This window comes from Protopterus annectens, chromosome 10.part0 (assembly GCF_019279795.1).
Source record: "Protopterus annectens isolate FY-2018-M chromosome 10.part0, PAN1.0, whole genome shotgun sequence".
Classification (NCBI taxonomy): domain Eukaryota; kingdom Metazoa; phylum Chordata; order Ceratodontiformes; family Protopteridae; genus Protopterus; species Protopterus annectens.
In genome coordinates this window covers 1442701478-1442721705 of record NC_056744.1, presented here as the reverse complement: position 1 = coordinate 1442721705, position 20228 = coordinate 1442701478, and the positions used below count along the sequence as shown (strand labels likewise).

General features: G+C 37.7%; 1 protein-coding gene across 1 annotated transcript in view; it reads right to left on the bottom strand.

Moving 5' to 3' along the window:
• LOC122814297 overlaps positions 1–20228 on the bottom strand; it is a 780122-nt gene that overhangs the window by 556007 nt on the left and 203887 nt on the right. Inside the window, exons 27-28 of the mRNA XM_044086885.1 lie at positions 14426–14686; positions 6723–6983 (exon numbers count right to left, since the gene is read on the bottom strand). Of these exons, the coding sequence (XP_043942820.1) occupies positions 6723–6983; positions 14426–14686 (522 nt within the window). The remainder of the gene's footprint in view (positions 1–6722; positions 6984–14425; positions 14687–20228) is intronic.

The following is a 20228-nucleotide window of genomic DNA, read 5'->3' as shown; positions in this document are numbered from 1 at the left end:
ATTTTCAAGTGCAAATACAAGCAAGATATTTGATACCCGCATTTTCGCTAATTGTTCATCTAGTTGGGTGATTTATTTGGCTACATGCCATTGTCATGCTTTTTATGTAGGTAAAACTTCATGTTCCCTAAAAATTAGAATAGGTGAACATCGTAGTGATATTCGTAACCAGAAAGTTAGTAATGCTCTATACCAACATTCTATTAAACATAAATCTGCCAAATTTATGTTTACGGTTATTGATAAGATTCAGGGGAATAGACACAATCAGTTGGGTTGGCAGAGTATTCTTAGCCATAAAGAAAAATACTGGATAATACACCTAGGGGCCTTATTTCCACCAGGACTGAATGACCATCTATAGGAACCAATATATAAATAAATATATAGTATTTCAATTTCTTATCTAGATGCCATATATCTAGATATATATACTATACATCCTTATTGCAAATTTATGCTTTGAATATTTATAAACATCCTATTCAGGATACTGAATTCATTTGCAAGTGTAATCCACTATACAATTGAATAATGTTTTATATGCTGCACATTCCAAATACTAATTGCATATGTTAAGTGAAATTCATTTGTCATTGGCTATTGCTGAGTATATATATGGAGTTTTTCCATTGGTGAATGTGTTTTCCTTATTTTTCCTCACTGATGAAGGTTTCTTACCGAAACTAGTTTGAGGTTTCGGGATACAAGCTGTTGTACTATAGGGGGTACTATGGTGTTATTTTTGCACCTATTTTATTGCTAATAAAGCTTTTGGAACTGACTTGCTGGCCTTTGTTTGTTTCTTCGTAATATAAACAGACTCTGAGTTGGAACTTTATCAAATGATAGGGGAATGGAATGGAATGTAAAACTGATGACACATGGGATGAAACTGAGTACAGACAAGACAGTTGTTGTACCAGCAAATGGGGGAAATCAGAAGACCCTTAAAATTGAGATAGAAGGGAAGGCAGTAGAAAAGGATAAGAGCTTGAAGTATATGGGATGAATGGTTGTGGAGAAGGTCAAAGAATGACAAAGGAGATGTACACTAAAGCCTACAAAACAGTGGAGCAGTACAGTATGGCAGAGAGTCCTTGTCAGTGAAGGCAGAGGATTGAACATGCTAGAGATGATGGAGTTGAAGTGCCTGAGCCACATAGTAGGATGCATACTATGGAATGGAAGAAATTATGACATTGGTGCAGACGCTGAAGTAGCTCTAATTGCAATAATGGTAAACATGGTAAAAGAGAGTACAGTGATTTGGGCATTTGCAGAAACACAGAATACTTAGGGTGAAGAGGATTTGGGTGAGATGGGAAGAAAACAAGAAGAAAGGAGAACATCCAGCAAAGTAATGAATGAACTATGTGAGCAAAGACCTGTGACAGTCAACTGTTGAAGAAGGTAGGAGAGTGGCACTGAATCAAGAGAGCTGGCAACAGTTGAAGTAATACCTTGACCTCATGTAGGAAATGGAAAAAGTAGGTTGATGATGATGATGATTGGCATTAATACAACAGTACAGTTTAGGGCATTTTTCTTTATTATAGGTAAGAACCATATTTGTGATGGATGATATTTCAATTTGCTTAAGCATTCCATTGATTAAACTACACAAATATGCTGTGAGCAAAGCAATAGGTCTAAAACATCAATATTTACAGCTGTGGCACTAATAGCACTCACATAAAACAATAACACTATCCTTAACTTTATCCCCCCATTGTTGTTGACCGTTTCCATTCTGGTTGATCCCACTCATCTTAATAAAAGGACCAGCAATTTCATCAGCCTTAGTCTATTTATTGCTGCCTGCAACCTCTCCCTTTTGAAAGCCATCAAATGCCACTATATTATTCATTTTAAAAACTAAAGCAAGGAGTAAATAATAATACAATTGTATATTACTTAACTGAGAATACAAAGGAAATTTGTATAAATGGGATTAATCCAGATTCTTGAAAAATGTCTTAATTTAGCAGTACTAAAGAGAAGTAAACTATTAAGCATAGCGATATCTCTATAAAATAAACTCTTAAGCATAGCATGATCTCCATACTATGCTACTGAAAAAAGGGGGGGGGGGGAGAAATTAAAAATATACCATTTAAAATAGTGACAGGTCTGGCATTAACAGTTACGACATCAGTACTCTAGTTACATAAGCACAACTCAGTATTATTAGTTTGTATACAGTGAACATAAGCCTAGTGGGTGGGTATAAACTCAGTGGGAGTTGCCCGTTCTAAATCGAACTTGACATATGCAACCAGCACAGCACGACTGAGTAAAAAATGTCTATAACTTAAGACTCTGGAAAACCCCTCCCCGAGCTCTTCAAATACTGTTGAATTCCCCAATAATATCATATGCTTGTGTATTATTAGACCCTGGTCGGCCAACTCCAGACATACATAGCGATTTCCCATACAGTAATAGTATAACAGATGGATTTACATATAGCTTTCAAAACAGATGAATTTAAAAGACCCATCCTAAGTCCTTTGATGACAGAAATGTTGCAGTCTGGATAATAAAGGTTAAGGTAATTTAGAAGAGCACACATAGACACTGTTTTGTCTTCTCAGCATAACATTGTACCTGCAAAAGACAGCAATTCTCTGTGGCAGCAGTGAGCATGGCAAGACTGCATCTGCAAAAGACTATGCTTCTTCCTCCAGGAAATCTTGCTGCACCCAGAACAGCCCCAGAATTATTGCACACAGAGTAGTCTACAAATTCTCATCACACATAGGACAGCCAAGAAACTTGCACTGCACAAAGAAAAGCACACCATGTCTCACCCCACATAGAGCAGCCCAGGAAGTTTTGCTGCACACAGAGCAGCCAAAAACTCTGACTGCACACAGAGAAACCCATTAATTCATGTTGTATATAGAGCAGCCCAGGAAGTTTAGCTGCACATAGAGCAGCCCAGAAACTCTCACCATGTACAGAGAACCACACAAATTCTCATCACACACATACAGCAGCCCAGGATGTTTTGCTGCACACTGAGCAGGCAAGTGGAGTCAGGCTGTCACACAGAGCAGTGGAAAGTGATTAGTGGGTAATCTTTTTTTTCTTTAAAAAAGCCAACCCAGGTTGCCCAGCCAGCACCAGGCACTAAACACTTGCCTACATCACCTTGTGCTGGATGTATCCCTGTCTATATGTATATATCTCTGTTATAACATCACATGCATCAGCATGAAAACATAGAGATCAGCTCATATGGATCAAACACAAGTTTTAAAGCTAAGCCATGGGGAAGGTAGGGCAAATGTACAGGCTTCCCCTGAAATAAGCTGTTTGGGGGGTATAGCTGGCATTGTAAAGTCTATACAAGCAGTACTGGTAAACATTTAAGCAGCAGTAATCATTATTGTAGCTGCTTAAAAGACAGTCAGCATTTGTGTGTGTTATTAACTGTAGCAAGGGGCTATAGTTTAACAAAGGTGTTTGACACAGTTTAGCAAAGAGCCGTTATGTGGAGACTTTGACATTACGTTCATAGTTTCATAGGTAAGTACTAGGCTAGCTGCCTTTGTGGACCATTGTAAACCTAGTGAATTTCACTTTTTGTGTTTGAATTAACCAATGCCATTTGGTCAGACAGTGGCCTTACCCATCAAATGTTTGATAATTATATATTACCTCTAATAAGGAAAAACTGTGAACATACCATAGAAAATGTGAGGGGACCCATGCACAAACATTTAGGAGCTGCCTCTGTCTGTTAGTAGTACAGTAGACAGTCCTGGGGTAAATTTTCTGTTTCCCATCCATTGATCCAAGTTGTGCTTGAATATAGATGAGGATGAACTTTGTTTTATGTGGATGGGGAATCTGTTCTGGAACAGTGGTATCCTCTGCAAGATATAACCATCCTTCCAAATCATTATGTTGACGTTGCAGAAAAGGTTGAAATCCCTAGACCAGATATTTCTAATGCCATCTAACTTGCTAATGTGCAGTAAACCCATTGCTACCAAATCATAGGATGCCTTGTATGCCAGACACAGGTCATTTCTTAGCTGTCTGTAATGATTATAGTATATATTTGTATCTGTATAGTATAGGTTGTTTAATGAATGTAGCTATTGCCTGAATTGCTAGAAACATGACAACAACATCATACATGGAAAAACCTTGGCTGAGAGCAGCCATTTAGTGACAGTGACTTGGCTTGTTTTTACCTGAGCTAGGGTGTACAATACTGTTTCCCTGGCTGATGATATGAAGGCCACACATTCTTAGCTTATTATAATTGGTTGAACTGTAACACTTCCAAAAATTGAGGCTGTGTCAGTTTACTCCTTTTTGAGAGATTCCTGTGTCTCCTCCTTCCAAATTTCATCTTGTATATGGTAGGAAGTTTGCTTAAGTTTGTTGAAAAGCTATGTAATTTAGGTGTTATTCTGGACTGCAGGCTGACACTGCAGGACCAGGTGTCAGCTGTTGTGGATTCATAATGTTTCCATTTGTAAAATATCTAGAGGATCAAAATTCCTTTTGTTTCAAACTGAAGTCTCAGTGGTCATTCATATTTTTGTTCCTTATACACTGGAATCTTGTAATGCCCTGCTCCTGGATCTTCATTACACCAAGCATGACTGCTTACAGATGTTACAGAACTCTGCTCCCAGGCTATAAAATGGTGTATCTCATTACCAGCATATTATGCCTGCTCCACACAGCCTATATTGACTGCCAGTTCATTGTGGAATTATCTGTAGGTTTCTGATATGAGCCTATTTGCCCATTCACAACTTGGGACCTTCCTACCTGAAGGAGCTAGTTGTACTGCATTACTGTACCCAGATTTTGCACTTTATCTCTCAGGGGACACTACTCATTTACTTTAAGGCTCCTTACATACGGAACCTACTACCTTGAAGGAAGAATGGATGATAAACACACAAACATTTTCAAAATGTATGGCAAACTGCATTTTAATTTTTCATTTTTCATGTAAAGTGTTACATGCCCTTGGGTTGAATGAAGAGGGTGGTTCCACACATATGAAGCATTCTTTTGCAGTGTTTTAAAATATGCCATTTGTGTAGCAGCCACATGGTCAGCTGACCAGGTCTATATTAGATTGTCGAAATGGCATTACAGTGAATGCCGTTTCGACGACACATAAAAACCAAAATGATTAAACACCGAAAGCTCAGGTCAGTGATTTTTTTTCCTAGGCAAAAAATCGCTTGGGCTGAGCTGTGAGATTGCCCTTTACGCTACTGTAGTGCGATCTCTGAGTTGGTATATTTAGTTAGGGGGTGTGGGGGTCGAGGCCCCCTACTTTAGATTGTTTTAACTGGTGTGTTTTGATTTTTTGGTCTACCGATACTTTTCCCTAGGAAAAAAATCAGTGACCTGAGGTTTTGCTGTTTTACAATTTCTGTTTTTAAGTGTTGTCGAAACGGCATTGCTTAATGCCATTTCGACAATCTAATATAGACCCCAGCTGACCATATATTCACAGCTTATTACAAACCAGATGTCATTTCTAGAACAACTAACTTTGGTAGAATGGCAGTAAGCGGAATCCTGTATCACAGGCTGCACTCGTCTACTTCACTCTTTAATTTGTTCTGCTCATTGCTTAGCATTTGTCGTATTGTTATGTTCTTGCTGCAAAGGCTTGTAAAAGTAATGTACTGCTGTTATCATAATGTGAGAGATCGCTGTCTCACTTACCACACCATTAGAGACATGGTTCTCCTTGATTCTTTGTATCTTTGCAAGTCCGGTATCTGCCCCAGTAAATAATGATGGACCTAACTCTTTGGCAGGGCTTGAAAAAAATTACTGATTTATAGCTCACTGCCTCCCAAACCTCTGGAATAAACTTCTCCTGCATGTTAAGAAGTGCAACTCACTATAATCCTGTAAATATAACTTAAATAGGTATCCGCAAGTTTATGATGGGATTGACCAGTATGGCCCTCCCAAGAAAGGAGATGCAGCCTAAGGGAGGGTACTGGCAAGTCATACTTCATAATGCTCAGTGGTCTTGGAATATCTATGAGTGTATGAATCTATGAGAAAGTTATATGAAGAGCTGATTTCTGAGATTGTGCCCTTCCTGGAAGACATTCCCTCCCACCTGTGTAGTAGCAATTGTAATGCTGCAGGCCCTCCCCAAAGTAATTGATACTCCCTCTGTAATGACTCCTACCCTTGGAATACTTATGGTTCACACAAACCTGCATCTCAGTCTGCCTTGATGATTAATTGATCACAAACTGGAGGGAGACTGCATGAGTTAGCTTGTTGAATTTCATGCAGCAGGGTTTTATTCTAGCTAAATCTAGGGAAGACAAGGGTGTACAGCCCATTCTATTGTTTGCTGATCTAAGTCCTGTTAAGCTGTACTATGGTCTTAGTCTCAAAGAGGGACTGTTACAGAGAGTACCTCATTTAACTTCAAATCCCTTGAGCAGCATATTGATATTACTCAAGTCTATATTTGAATTATGAAAAGTAAAATGAATATAATGCTTACAGCTATACATTTATAAAAAAATCCAATTAGGTGCAGTAATGCATGGAGTAATAGTTAGAAAATGCACATAATTTTGACTGGACAGTGATGGTCTTGTTAATATGTCAGGTTAAATATGTAAAATAAATATACCACAGATTTCCTACAGACATCAGAATGTACAACAGCTCTATAATGAATAAATAAATAAATACTATACCTGATTTAAACTGAACAGGAGTACTGTAATTACTGTTGCACTGTTCACTCACTGCAGTCACGACCATTTCAAATGTGTCACCACATTGTAAATCGGTGAACTCGCACTCAGTATCAGTTGTGTTACACTGCTCAGTTTGTCCACCAGACCCATATACTGTTGTAACATAACTCACTGCTCCATTACTGTGATTCCACGTGGCTAACATTATGTTAGTGGCACAATCCACTTGTGGCTGCAGGCCTTCAGGGGTACAAGGTGCTAAAGGAAAGAAACAGATTAATATATCTCAGTCTAAAATCTGTGGAAATAACTAGTCAGGTTTTCTGTCGTGTAGATTTTTTTGCAGGGGGCATTAACTGAGATAATACCCAAAAATTTTAAGTATAATTTTCAAAAAGCATACACTAGACAAATGAATCTTAAAAAATGCACAGCAAAATGTGACAAGTTGTAAAATTATATTTGTTTATTTCAGCTTTAGTTTGTTTATTTGTAGCAAAGCACTGGTCTTACTAGATGAGAAAATTGATGATGCAGCTTCTTAACTTTCCTGTGCCAGCCAAGTTAGCATTGTGTGCTTAATAACTGACCGATGGGAAAAATAGTCAAATATACAGAGTAGATGTGAGTGAAAGCTGTCATGCTCAAAAATCCAGACTTTTTTCCTTCAAGGAGGCTTGTGCTAAAAACACAATATAATGTACTTCAAAGTATAATTGGTGAATGTAGTTAGGGTATACAAGGGGTACAGGAGTTGTGCCCCTTTTTGGTGGTGGTTTTATATTTTGGTTGTAAGATGGAATTTTCATCCTTAGGGAGAAATCCTTTCAGCTAGCTGATTTTAGTGTGTTGTTGTTTGGTCTTTCTTGGCTTTATAAATGCTCTTTTAGCTGTCATTTCTGTATTGTGCAATGAAAGTTTCTTCAAGTCTTCACTGGTGGATAAACACTCAACAACAGCAATATGTCATGTATCTGATGTCATAGACACAGTACTACTTGGTATGTTCTTTGTGTTTGCACAAGGCAGATGTGTCATAGGTCACTGGCTGTTGGTCTTGCATGGGGATCTCTTACTATAGTTGTCATTTTGACTATTTCACCCTACAGTAGCTAAGCATTCTCTGCCCTAAATTATTTCTGACTTACAAGGATACCTTTCAACCTCTTAGAGAAAGAAATCTGGGCAAAGCCATAAGTAATGGTCTGTGTGTGTGTGTGTGTGTGTGGGGGGGACAAAGACTCACAAATAGGTACAGATTTTAAATATTGCTCTTACAAACTTAGAAAGTCTATAGAATAAAATACTTTGCATTGGCATGGATTTTCTGAAGGATATGATTATGAAGTTTATAACTCGAATGTCTGCCATTATTTTCTGACTTCAGTCCTCAATGATTTGCCAGAAAACCACAATTTTATGAGGATACACACCAAAAATATAAGGCAAAAATCTGGGCATTCTGCGAAAATCTGGACAGTTGAGAGGTATGCAAGTTATAAGTCAATGAACGTGCTTAGAAAAGATTCACAGAAACACAAAGCTGTAGAATCCCATTACAACTAAATATTTAATGAATTTTGCTTAATATGTGACTCAATTAATCTGTTGTGAACCTACTGTAGAATTCTAAGCCATATACAGGATGCCTCAGATGGATCACGTTAAATCGCAGCACTGTGATACAGAAATAAAACCTTTATGAGAACAAATTACTATTTATTGTAGGGGGATCTATAACTCCTAAGTATATTCAAATTTCAGTGTTGTTACTGTCAGGAGGAAGAAATTGCCGGTGCAGTTAAAACTACTGACACAAAATGCCAGACACATCTGTGCTACAAATTAACAACCTATGTGTTATCAGTTATTCTTATACCACTTTTATGTTTGTAGCAGTGTGTTTGCAGGGTTATCATGTTTAGATTATAATATTTGGTTTCCTGAATATTCTGAAAGTCTGTTTGAAATGATCCAATCTACAAAGCCTCAGGTACACTGAGTACAACTATAATAGGACTTTATTTTACTTTTCTACTCTTTAATGGGTTCCCTTCTGCATACTTCATGTCATTTGAATGCTGTTACTTAGTTTTTGTATGTCTACATGGAATCTTCCTTGCACATACCACACCTTCTTCACTGAAAAATTTTCTCGTGGTTCATTGGTGTTTGCATTTCAGCATCATATCATGAACAGGGGTTTTATATATATTTTCAGTTATTTTGACCTGCATCTGTCTGTTTAGTTCAGAAACTCATATTTTAGCTATTTCTTATTTATTTGCTAACCAGAGTAGAGCTCTGCTCTATAACAACCATTTTCAGACTCAGTCCGGTTGCATGTTCTCTTTCTCTTCTGCATTACTGTATGTTGTACACATGCATGCATTACAATACTATGGTAGTGTATAGGGAAAAAAACATCAGCTGGGTGCATGTTATGGTTGGGTTTACACAGGCAGATGCATTTTTTCATTGGACCATATCTCCAGGAGAATTAATAAATCCCAATATAACCCATAGAGCAGTAGTGTGTTTATCTGCTGCTTTCAGTTCCAGCCTGGATTTATTTTCTTAAATATTTGCTGGTTTGGTCTTCTTGCAGTCCATTGAAATTTCTAAGTTTTTTCCAACATCAGAGTTCAAAAGCATCAATTTTCCAGTGATTAGCCTTACTCTGACAGTGAAATGCTACTACAGTACTGAGAATACCATAGGTTTGACTATATGGATCTTTGTTGACAATTTGAAGCATTTTAAAATGTTATTCAGATTGCCATAGCTTTCCTTCCAAAAAAGCAAGAGTCTTTTAATTTCATGCTGCAATCACTACCTAAGAAGAACTTTGAGCCCAGGATAACAAAATCTATCACTGCCGCAACTTCTTCCCCATCTGTTTGCAAACAATTAATAAGGCTAGATGACATTGTTTTAGTTGTTTTCTCATGGCGAGCAATAAAGAAGCTCTTCTGCCTTCTCCTTTCACCTTCATCAACAGGCTGTTCAACTCTTCCTCACGTTCAGCCTTTAGAGTTATATCATTTTTTTATAATTGAGGTTGTTTATATTTCTCCCAGCAGGTTTGATTCCAGCATCTGATTCATCTAATCCAGCATTTTGCATGACCTACTCAGTGTATAAATTGAATAAATAGGGTGATAATATACAACCTTCACTTACTCCCTTCTTAGTCTTGAACCGTTCAGTTGTCCCATATTCATGTCTAACTGCTGTTTCTTGTGCTACATACAGATTCCTCGGGAGGCAAATAAGGTGATCTAGTATCGTCCTTGCTTTCTCTATTATCCGGCAGATGTTCACAGTTTGATTGCTGGTGTCTCTGCCTCTTTGAAAAAAAGAACTGCACATCTGGCAGCTTCCAGTCTGTGTACTGTTGGAGTCTAGATGGCAGGACCTTGAGCCCTATCTTGTTAGTATGCGAAACAAGTGCAGTTGTTCGATAATTTGAACAGCCTTTAGCACTGCACTTTTTTGGGATTGGAATATAAATTGACCTTTTCCAGTCTATTGGCTACTTGTCATGTAACCATATTAGCTGGCAAATTCCAAGCAGCATTGTAACAGTATATTTTGCATGATTTTGTGCAATTCAGATGGAATTCCATCAGCTTTGCTCTTAGCAAGGCTTTCCAGGGCCCACTGACTTCACTATCCAGGATGTCTGGCTGTAGATAAAGAACATGCCACTTGTGTCTCCGCGGCATTCCATAGTTATTTAGCTGTGTCCAAACTGTGTTAGAATTTTGATGTGGCAATTTCCAGCACCCCCCACAATGACCATATTTCTTTAAAGGCTTTTCATTTTGTAGTAGACATAGTGACTCCCTTTTAAGTTATCCTCTGTGAAAATCAGCATTTAATGTGCAAGACTTCCTATGGGTAACTAATAGTACTTCTTTTAAACAGTTCTCAGACTTTCATGAAATGTTTGCTTCAAAGATACAGTTCACCTTACAGAAATATTGGCTTTCCTTAGTTATCAGTCCTAAATCTACTGTAAAGATTTCTTTCATGTTCACACAGAATCAATCAATTCTTCTATCAGGCTCTTTCCAAAAAGTGATAATATAGGACAGATTTGAATGACATACGTATATGTGTGTGTTAGGTGTCTAACCAAATAATTAGAAAAAATGTTAGGATACCAGGTTCAGTTTGTACAGTCTTTATTTGTTTGTGGACCTCATTTAATCTTGTTTTACCCTATGCATGTACAGATTGTTGAGATATAATACCATAATTTATTGGTTTATAATCTCTGACATTTATCTTCCATTTCTCTTGCACGTAGAAGGTAGGCTTTTGATCATTAAATGCATAGTAGGCACTCAGGTTTTGTTGTGGACCATTTTCACAAACTCCATAATTGTATTTCTTTTCTTTTCCTTGGAGTCATTACTTCACAATTCCTTGGACTGATGCTTCTCCCTCCTGAATCAATCTGCCTTAGTAATGTTACTTTTTGCTGCTAATATTTTACTAGTTTCTCATAGGTTCATAAGTTCAAAGGTGTGTACTAGGCTAATGGCCCTGGAGCCTTTACAAGCCAAGCCCATAGGATTACCCTGGCATCGAGCCACCTGACCTTAGTTCCCAGTGCCTCTATCAAGTAGAGCCACTGGAGTGATCCCCTGAGTGAACTTTCTGTTACCCATCCACTCATCAAGATTTCTCTTGAAGAGGGACAGTGAGGTGCTCTGCTTGACATGTATGGGAAGTCTGTTCCATAGCATGGGCAGTCTCTGGTGAGGAACTTGTCCCTCCAGCATGTTCTGTTGATTGTGGTAATGAGGTTGAGGTCTCTGGAGTGTGTGGTGTGGAGGAATTGGGATTTTGGGTCTATATTACATCATCGAATGCTTAAATAAGTGAACGATGATTAATCGACCCCATGAGAGTGAAAGCTTACAATGTCGAAACTCCAGAACAGCGATTTTTTCCAAGGGAAAAAAATTGCTGTTCCAAAAAAAAAAGCAAAACAAAAAAACGTTAAAACAGTACATAAAGTGAGGGGCTTTGCCCCCCACACCCCTCAACATGGAGGGCTGTGCCCCCCCACACCAGCCCTACTTAAATATACCAATTCCGGGATTGCACTACAGTGCCGAAAACGGCAAAGTAACGGAAGCGGCCAAGCAAATTCTTTCCCAGGGAAAGAATTTGCTTAAAAGCCGCTTTGCTATTTTGCCTTTTCGTTCTTTTACTGTCGATCAAGATGCATTCAACAGAATGCATCTTCGATCACGTAATAGGAACCCAGGATTTCTTTAGATGTAGCATTTCTAACAGAGCTGGGTCAGACATGGCTTTGTAAGTCAAGCAGAGATCGCCTCTAAGTAGGTGATATGAGACAGAATAGTTGGAGTATTTTTAGTCTGTTCATATAAGACAAATGTTTAAGGCCTAGGATCCTCTTAGTGAGGTACTTTTGCAGCCTCTCCAGTTGTTGCAGGTGTTTAGTGAGGTACATGCCAAATGGGGCATTGTACTCAATGACTGGCTTAATAAGGGAAGAATAGAGGGAGACAATGACCTCTTTCTTCCTGGATGCAAAACTCTTAGTAATGAGATGTGCCACATAGAAGGTCTTTATGACCACAGTGGCAATGTGGTGGTCAAAAGAGAGGTTGCTGTCAATCTGTGTTCCCAGATCTCTTATAACACCTTCTGTGTTCAATGGACTACCATCAATGTGGTAATTCTTGGGAACCGGGTTGTTCCCAAAGGGGATGATGACACATTTTTTGGTACTGAGCTTAAGGCCATGGTTCTGACACCAGTCACTGGTCTCAGTGAGGCCTTTCTGCAGGATGTCAACATCACTCGGGTGGTTAATAATAACTTCCAACTTGCAATTGTCTGTGAACTTTGTCAGCCAGAGTCCCTTCGTGTTGGCCTGGACTTCAGAGAAGTAGATACCAAACAGGAGAGGACCTAGGACCAAACCCTGTGGGACTCCACTCATGACTGGTTGGCAGTCTGACTTTGAGTCAGCTACTTTCACACTGTGGGTTCTACCTGTGAGCCAGTTTGCAACCCACCTAGTGATATAGGGGTTAATGCCTAGCTTAGTGAGTTTTTCTATGATTGCTGAGTGGGGAATGGTATCAAAGGCCTTGGCCAGATCAAGACAGGGTCTATGAACCACCTTACCTTCATCCACAGCTCTGGTGGCTGACTCAAACAAGTTGACCAAGTTGAGCAGGCATGCTCTACCCATCACAAAACCAAACTGTGTGGGATCCAGAGTTTAGAGATTCCTTATATCCTTGTTAATTACATCCATGATGATGTGCTCCTAGCCTTACATATCAGACTCATCAGGCTAATGGGGCGATAGTTCCCAGGATCTGTAGTCGCTCGTCATTTGTGGAGAGAGATGACTGTAGCAGTGCACCATTTGGTAAGGATAACACCTAAGGTGAGGCTGTAATTGAACAGGGCACACAGGTGAGGTGCCAGTTCACTCTGTAGTTTATGTACAGCCAGAGAAATTGTCAGGTCCCATAGAAGCTGTATTCTTGACCTTGGACAGTGCTGTTTTAACCTGTGCACCAGTAATACTGGGTGCCTGGCAATCTACTGGTATTGTGACTGGCCCCTTGGGGGTGGGGGAGAGGGGTAAAGTTGGCAATGAATCTGTCAGCCAGTATATTGCCAATATCTGCTGGTTCGGTATAGGAGGTACCATTGTGCAGTAGCTCAGAGAAAATCTGGGTATTGCCGTGAAGATTCTTTACATAACTATAGAACACCTCGTGGTTATCTAAGTCATGTGATTCCTTTGCTATTTATGGAGCCCTAAGTTGGAATATGACACTATTTAGGGAATTCTTCTGCCCTCTGTCATTTCTAAATTCACTTTAAATGAATTTGCTTTCCTTTCCTTTCCTTTCCTTTCCTTTCTTTGTACTCCTTTATACACTTTTTGTTATCTTCTTTTATTTCTTTCTTTTCTGCTATCCAGTATTTTTACTTTACTGTTTAAACCATCTGCTGTCTTGCCCTTTTGTGGTGTTCCAATCTCTTGGTCTAATGCTATGTTTACAGTCTAATCTGCCTAGCATTTTCGTGTTTTTATTGTAGTGCCATTTTCTACTAATTCCTGCAAATATCCTTAAGTAATTACCTGTTTGGTGGCTTCATACGCACTGTTTTATTGGTTCAGGCCTAGTATTGTCAGATTAGTTTGGATATAAACATTCCAAGATGTATAGATAAATAAGCTGAAGGAAGCTAGAATAACTAGCCACTTCCTGTACAGTAGGGCATTGGTCCAGTCAAACTGGAAGAAGAAAAGAAGATGTGGAACTCAATCTTACGTTTTCTGATATAAGTACTTCTGACAAGTTCAGGCTCCAGTCTCAAATATGCACTTTTAAAGAGATCACCTGTTCAGTCATTTGACAGCTAATCTGCACAAGGTACAATGGATACATTACCTATAGTAGTACATTTTTAAAATAATTCAAATAAGGTGCAATAATGCAGACTAAGGAATATTTTTATAGACCATAGCATATTAGGACTGAATAATAGTCTTTTTAAAATATGTCAGATTAATAAATATATGAAAATAATAAATATATGAAAAAATGTAACACTGATTGATATCATACATAATACAGAGGTACAGAAAGGCATTATAACTGAACATGAATACAAACTGTATGTACCTGATTTAAACTGAACAGTGGTGCTGTCATTACTGCTGCATTGCTCATTCACAGCCATCACGACCATGTCAAATGTGTCACCGCAATGAAGTGTGGTGAACTCGCACTCAGTATCAGTTGTGTTACACTGCTCTTTTTGTCCATCAGACCCATATACTGTTGTAACATAACTCTCTGCTCCTTTACTTTGAACCCAAGTGGCTAACATTATGTTAGTGGCACAATCCACATGTGGCTGCAGGCCTTCAGGGGCACACGGTGCTAAAGAAAAAGAACATTAGATTAACATATTGACTCTAAAAAATTGTGGACAGTAATTGTGAATACTAACTCTTGTACATTTTCCTTCAGATAATATTAAAGCTTTAGTTAAAACAAATAAAAAATACACTAAAGGCAGAATTATATGTTTGCATTTTGAAGTGTGCATGAGCATCAGAGTGAATTTATTAAAAAAAAAAAAACACCATGCGTGACAAAATCGAGCTTTTGTGAATACATTTATAGTAAAAAGCTGACTCTGGAAATGACAGAATAGATGCTACACCTTTCTGCCTTTATGAATACTGAGTGATGCAGGAAAAAATATGCCAGGTATATGAGAGTGAAAGGTAATAGTTTCAAAAATTCCAGCAATGACTTTGCAGGTACATTTCTATTTGAAACATCAATTTCATACTCAGTGGCATGAACACTGAATCAAATTCTCATTCAGTGGCATGACTGCTGAAAAGTTGGTATATTGATTTGCGTGTAGGGGTGATAGAGGGGCTGTACCCTGTGTGGTGCTTATTTTGTGTTTTCATGAATGATTGGGGCTTTATCTTTGTACAGAAATCTCATCTTTCAGCCAAGTCTGTTTGCATTTCTACAAGTTCTTCTTCACTAGATCTCTGAATACTATTGTATTTGTCAGTTCTGTATCTTCATAAGATGGATACTTCAGGCCTTCAGCAATGAATAAACACTGCATGCTACTTATGTCTGAAGCCATGGCTACAATATTACTTTATTATTTCCTTGCTTTTGTTGAGGGTAGATATATCACAGGATACAGAGTGTTGTTTTCCATTGGGTATCTTGCTGGGGTTGTCACTTGACTATTTCAACCTATAGCATCAGACTTTGTATTCTAGCTTCTGTCTCTCTTGGCATTCAGTAAACAGATATTTGAATCACTGAATCCCATGTAGACACCAAAAGCAGTTAAGTATTTTATATAAATGTATTTAACATGTGACACAGTTAATATTTTACATAAATGTATTTAACATGAGGCACAGTTAGTATTTTATATAAATGTACTCATGTGACACAGTATTTTATATAAGTGTACTTAACGTGTGCCACAGTTAGTATTTTATATAAATGTGCTTAACATGTGCCACAGTTAGTATTTTCTATAAATGTACTTAACATGTGGCACAGTTAGTATTTTATATAAGTGTACTTACCATGTGGCACAGTTAGTATTTTACATAAATGTATTTAACGTGGCATAGCTAATATTTTATATAAATGTACTTAACATGTGACACAGTATTTTACATAAATGTATTTAACATGTGACAAATGTATTTTATATAAATGTATTTAACGTGGCACAGTTAGTATTTTATATAAATGTATTTAATATGTGACACAGTTAGTATTTTACATAAATGCATTTAACATGTGACACAGTTAGTATTTTATACAAATGGATTTAACATGTGACACAGTATTTTACATAAATGTATTTAACATGGCACAGTTAGTATTTTATATAAATGTATTTAACATGTGGCACAGTTAGTATTTTATATAAATGTACTTAACACTGGCACAGTTAGTATTTTATATAAATGTACTTAACATGTGGCACAGTTAGTATTTTATATAAATGCATTTAACATGTGGCACAGTTAATATTTTATATAAATGTACTTAACATGTGGCACAGTTAGTATTTTATATATATGTACTTAACATGTGGCACAGTTAGTATTTTATATAAATGTACTTAACGTGGCACAGTTAGTACTTTCTATAAATGTACTTAATATGTGGCACAGTCAGTATTTTATATAGATGTATTTACCATGGGGCACAGTTAGTGTTTTACATAAATGTACTTAACATGTGGCACAGTTAGTATTTTATATAAATGTATTTAACATGTGCCACAGTTAGTATTTTATATAAATGTATTTAACATGGGGCACAGTTAATATTTTACATAAATGTACTTAACACATGGCACAGTATTTTATATAAATGTATTTAACATGTGGCACAGTTAGTATTTTATATAATGTATTTAACATATGCCACAGTTAGTATTTTATATACATATATTTAACATGTGCCACAGTTAGTATTTTATATAAATGTACTTAACATGTGCCACAGTTAGAATTTTATATAAATATACTTAACATGTAGCACAGTTACTATTTTATATAAATGTACTTAACACATGGCACAGTATTTTATATAAATGTACTTAACGTGTGCCACAGTTAGTATTTTATATAAATGTGCTTAACATGTGCCACAGTTAGTATTTTCTATAAATGTACTTAACATGTGGCACAGTTAGCATTTTATATAAGTGTACTTACCATGTGGCACAGTTAGTATTTTACATAAATGTACTTAACATGTGGCACAGTTAGTATTTTATATAAATGTACTTAACACGTGGTACAGTTAGTATTTTATATAAGTGTACTTAACATGTGACCCAGTTAATGTCACGATGAACAGCGTTAGAATTCAGGGCACATGCTAATGCCACAGAAGATTAAGATTGGGGGGGATGATATAGAGATTTTTACAGAATGCTCTGATTTTTACCTCATATTTTTGGTCCATTTCTCATAAAATTGTTATGGTTTTCCTGAAAATCATTGTCAGATCATTGAAAGTTAAAGTCATAAAATAATAACAGACTTTTGAGTTTCAGACTTCATACCCTTCAGAAAATTCATGCTAATGAAAAACCTGTTATTCTATCAATTTTCGAAGTTTGTAAGAACAATGTTTAAAATGTGTCCCTATTTTGGGTCACTGCCCTCCCCATTACTGATACCTTTGTTCAGATGTTTTGCTGTAAGAAGTTGAGAGGTATGGCTGGTACACACTGTGGAAGTCTAATACTCACCAACAAGTGTGGTGTGCACTAATTCTGGTACTCAATATGCTGATACACAGGTAGCATACACAGGCAGGATACTTTCACAGACAATGCAATTCACCACAAAACTGACCTCCAAACTGTGAACCAGCTGTAGTGCTAGGAGAAGTTGTCCTATAGTACAGACAGATTTCTGTTAGGGTGTGGCAGTGTGGCAGCAGTTGTGGGGCACAGGAGGGTGGTATATGCATCCTGCAGCTATAGGCACTGCAGAAAGTACCAGTTGCATAGTTCCAATGGCTGCATGAGTGTGTATGTGAGTGTTTGTGTGTGTGTGTGTGTGTGTGTGTGTGTGTGTGTGTGTGTGTGTGTGTGTGTGTGTGTGTGTGTGTGTGTGTGTGTGTGTGTATGCACTCACACAAGACATCATCACTATCCATTCTGCATCTATATGTTAGTACCGGGGCGGGGTATCATATATATATATATATATATATATATATATATATATATATATATATATATATATATATATATATATATATATATATATATATACGAATGTGTAAAAACAGCACAGCATTATGCACAGTGTTGTAGAAATCACACACAAAGTAGCTTGGCATATACTGATGATGTAAAATGTGCCATCACTGTGAATCCTATACTGCTGCACTGCTTGCATGCACACACATAGCCATTTGTTGGAGTTGTGCAGCATTCCTTACAGGAGATGGCTTTCCATACTGTAACAGTGTGTTGCTAACACTAATATACTTTATTGGGAAGGCTAGTTCAAGTCATTACCCATTTACTCCTCAATTGCATTTGCTCTGGGCTGTATATTAACATTGATGTCACAAAAAGGACACAGTCCTGCCATGTTATAAGACAACTGTGACTTGTGCTGTTATAAGTACAGCCTGCTGTTGTCATTGAAGTGGGTAGGGTGCTTATGTGTGGTCACGTCTGTGGCAGCTGCATACAGGTGGCATTACTGTATGTTTTTCATTTATTTGCCTTGCTTTCATTGAGCAGGAAAAAGAACAGCACAAAAACAAAATATCAACTTGAAACAATTAATTACAAACTGAGACAATTCAAGAAATAGGTACAGCAGTCTGGCAGTTAATTCTGGGATTTAAGGATATGAGCCATTAACAAGCTGTTTCCTGCAGTCCTTGAATCCTTTAGCCTTTAATTGCTCACTGTGTGCCTCTAAGCAAGTCCCTTAAACAGATCTTGCTCTTGAAAAGGGTCAGCTGTGAACTGCAGGCTTACCTAGTTAATAAAAAATTTACAGTGACAACAGCATTCCTCACAATATAGAAAGAACAGCTTCAACAAATAATGATGAAATAATATGTATGCAATAAAGGAAGCATTAGTTGCAGTGTATGAAAAGAAAGATAGGGGAAAGGAGAAGAGCGCACTAAGAGAAAAGGAGAATACAAACATTATACACCATAATGTAACTTTTGTGTGTGTACATGTGGCGGGTCTATATCATATAATTTGACATTTGAAAATGTCGAGTCACCTTTACTTGACACGAAAATGTTGAACTCTACATTTGTTGAATGGCCAAATCACCAATTTCTTTCCAAGGAAAAGAAATTGTAAGGCCAACAAACAACACCACATAAAGACAAATTTAAGTGGAGGGCTTTGCACCCCCCCACCCCCCCAACTAAATATTCTAACTCCGAGACGGCACTACAGTTGGGGAAAGGGCAGGTGTGACAGAACGGCCTGAAAAACCTGTTATTTGGATGTTCGACAAACTTAGAGTTCGACATTTTCGTGTTGACTACAGGCGACTTGACATTTTCAAATGTCGATCTTCTAATATAGACCCCATGTGGTATAGGGATCCCAGACTGTACTTTTATAGCAGAAAAATGTACTCACCTCTGCTACTGCACTTTTGTAACTAGGATTTATTGCAGATTCTGTAGATAGCCTTGGTATATAGCATAATTGGCTATGAAATGCATTAGCATGCTTCCTCATGCTGCATGGCTCATTTGCATACACATCGACCACCAGTTGTCAGCTTGGTACACAGTAACATACCACTTGTGGAACCCTTCTACACCATTGCCATTAAGTACGGGCTATCCTGCTCCCCACATGTCTTTGTACACATGCTCTACTCAGTGCATACTGTACTTCTAAACCTCACCCACAGCATGCTGCCCTATGCTGTAGCTTAGCATTTCATAAACCACTCAAGTGTGAAGGATATATCTGAGTGGCAGGTGAGTGTAAACAAACTTACAAATACTGTGAGGTACAAACACATATGAAAATATGTTGCTAATGGGGATAGCTATTGAAAAAAATGCTGACACTGCTTGTCCATGCTGATTGCATTAAAGAAGAGTGACTATGGTACAGAAAAACACAGGCTCTAAAATGGCAGCAGAGATGACTATGTATCGCTAAGCATTGCTAGCATTATTCTTAGGGCCATAGGTAGGTCAAGAATATTAGAAAACAGTACAAACAAGTGTAGCAGCTGCCAGGAGTTACAGACCCAGAATTAGGTAACAGATCTTGAAAGACCAAGAAACCTTAGTCAGGATTTGTGGTTCTGAGCCATTTCCTAGACACTGATGTGTATCTCCTTCAGATCTGTGCCAGCTTTGACATTAGTACTGCCTCTCTTTATTCAGGGACAGT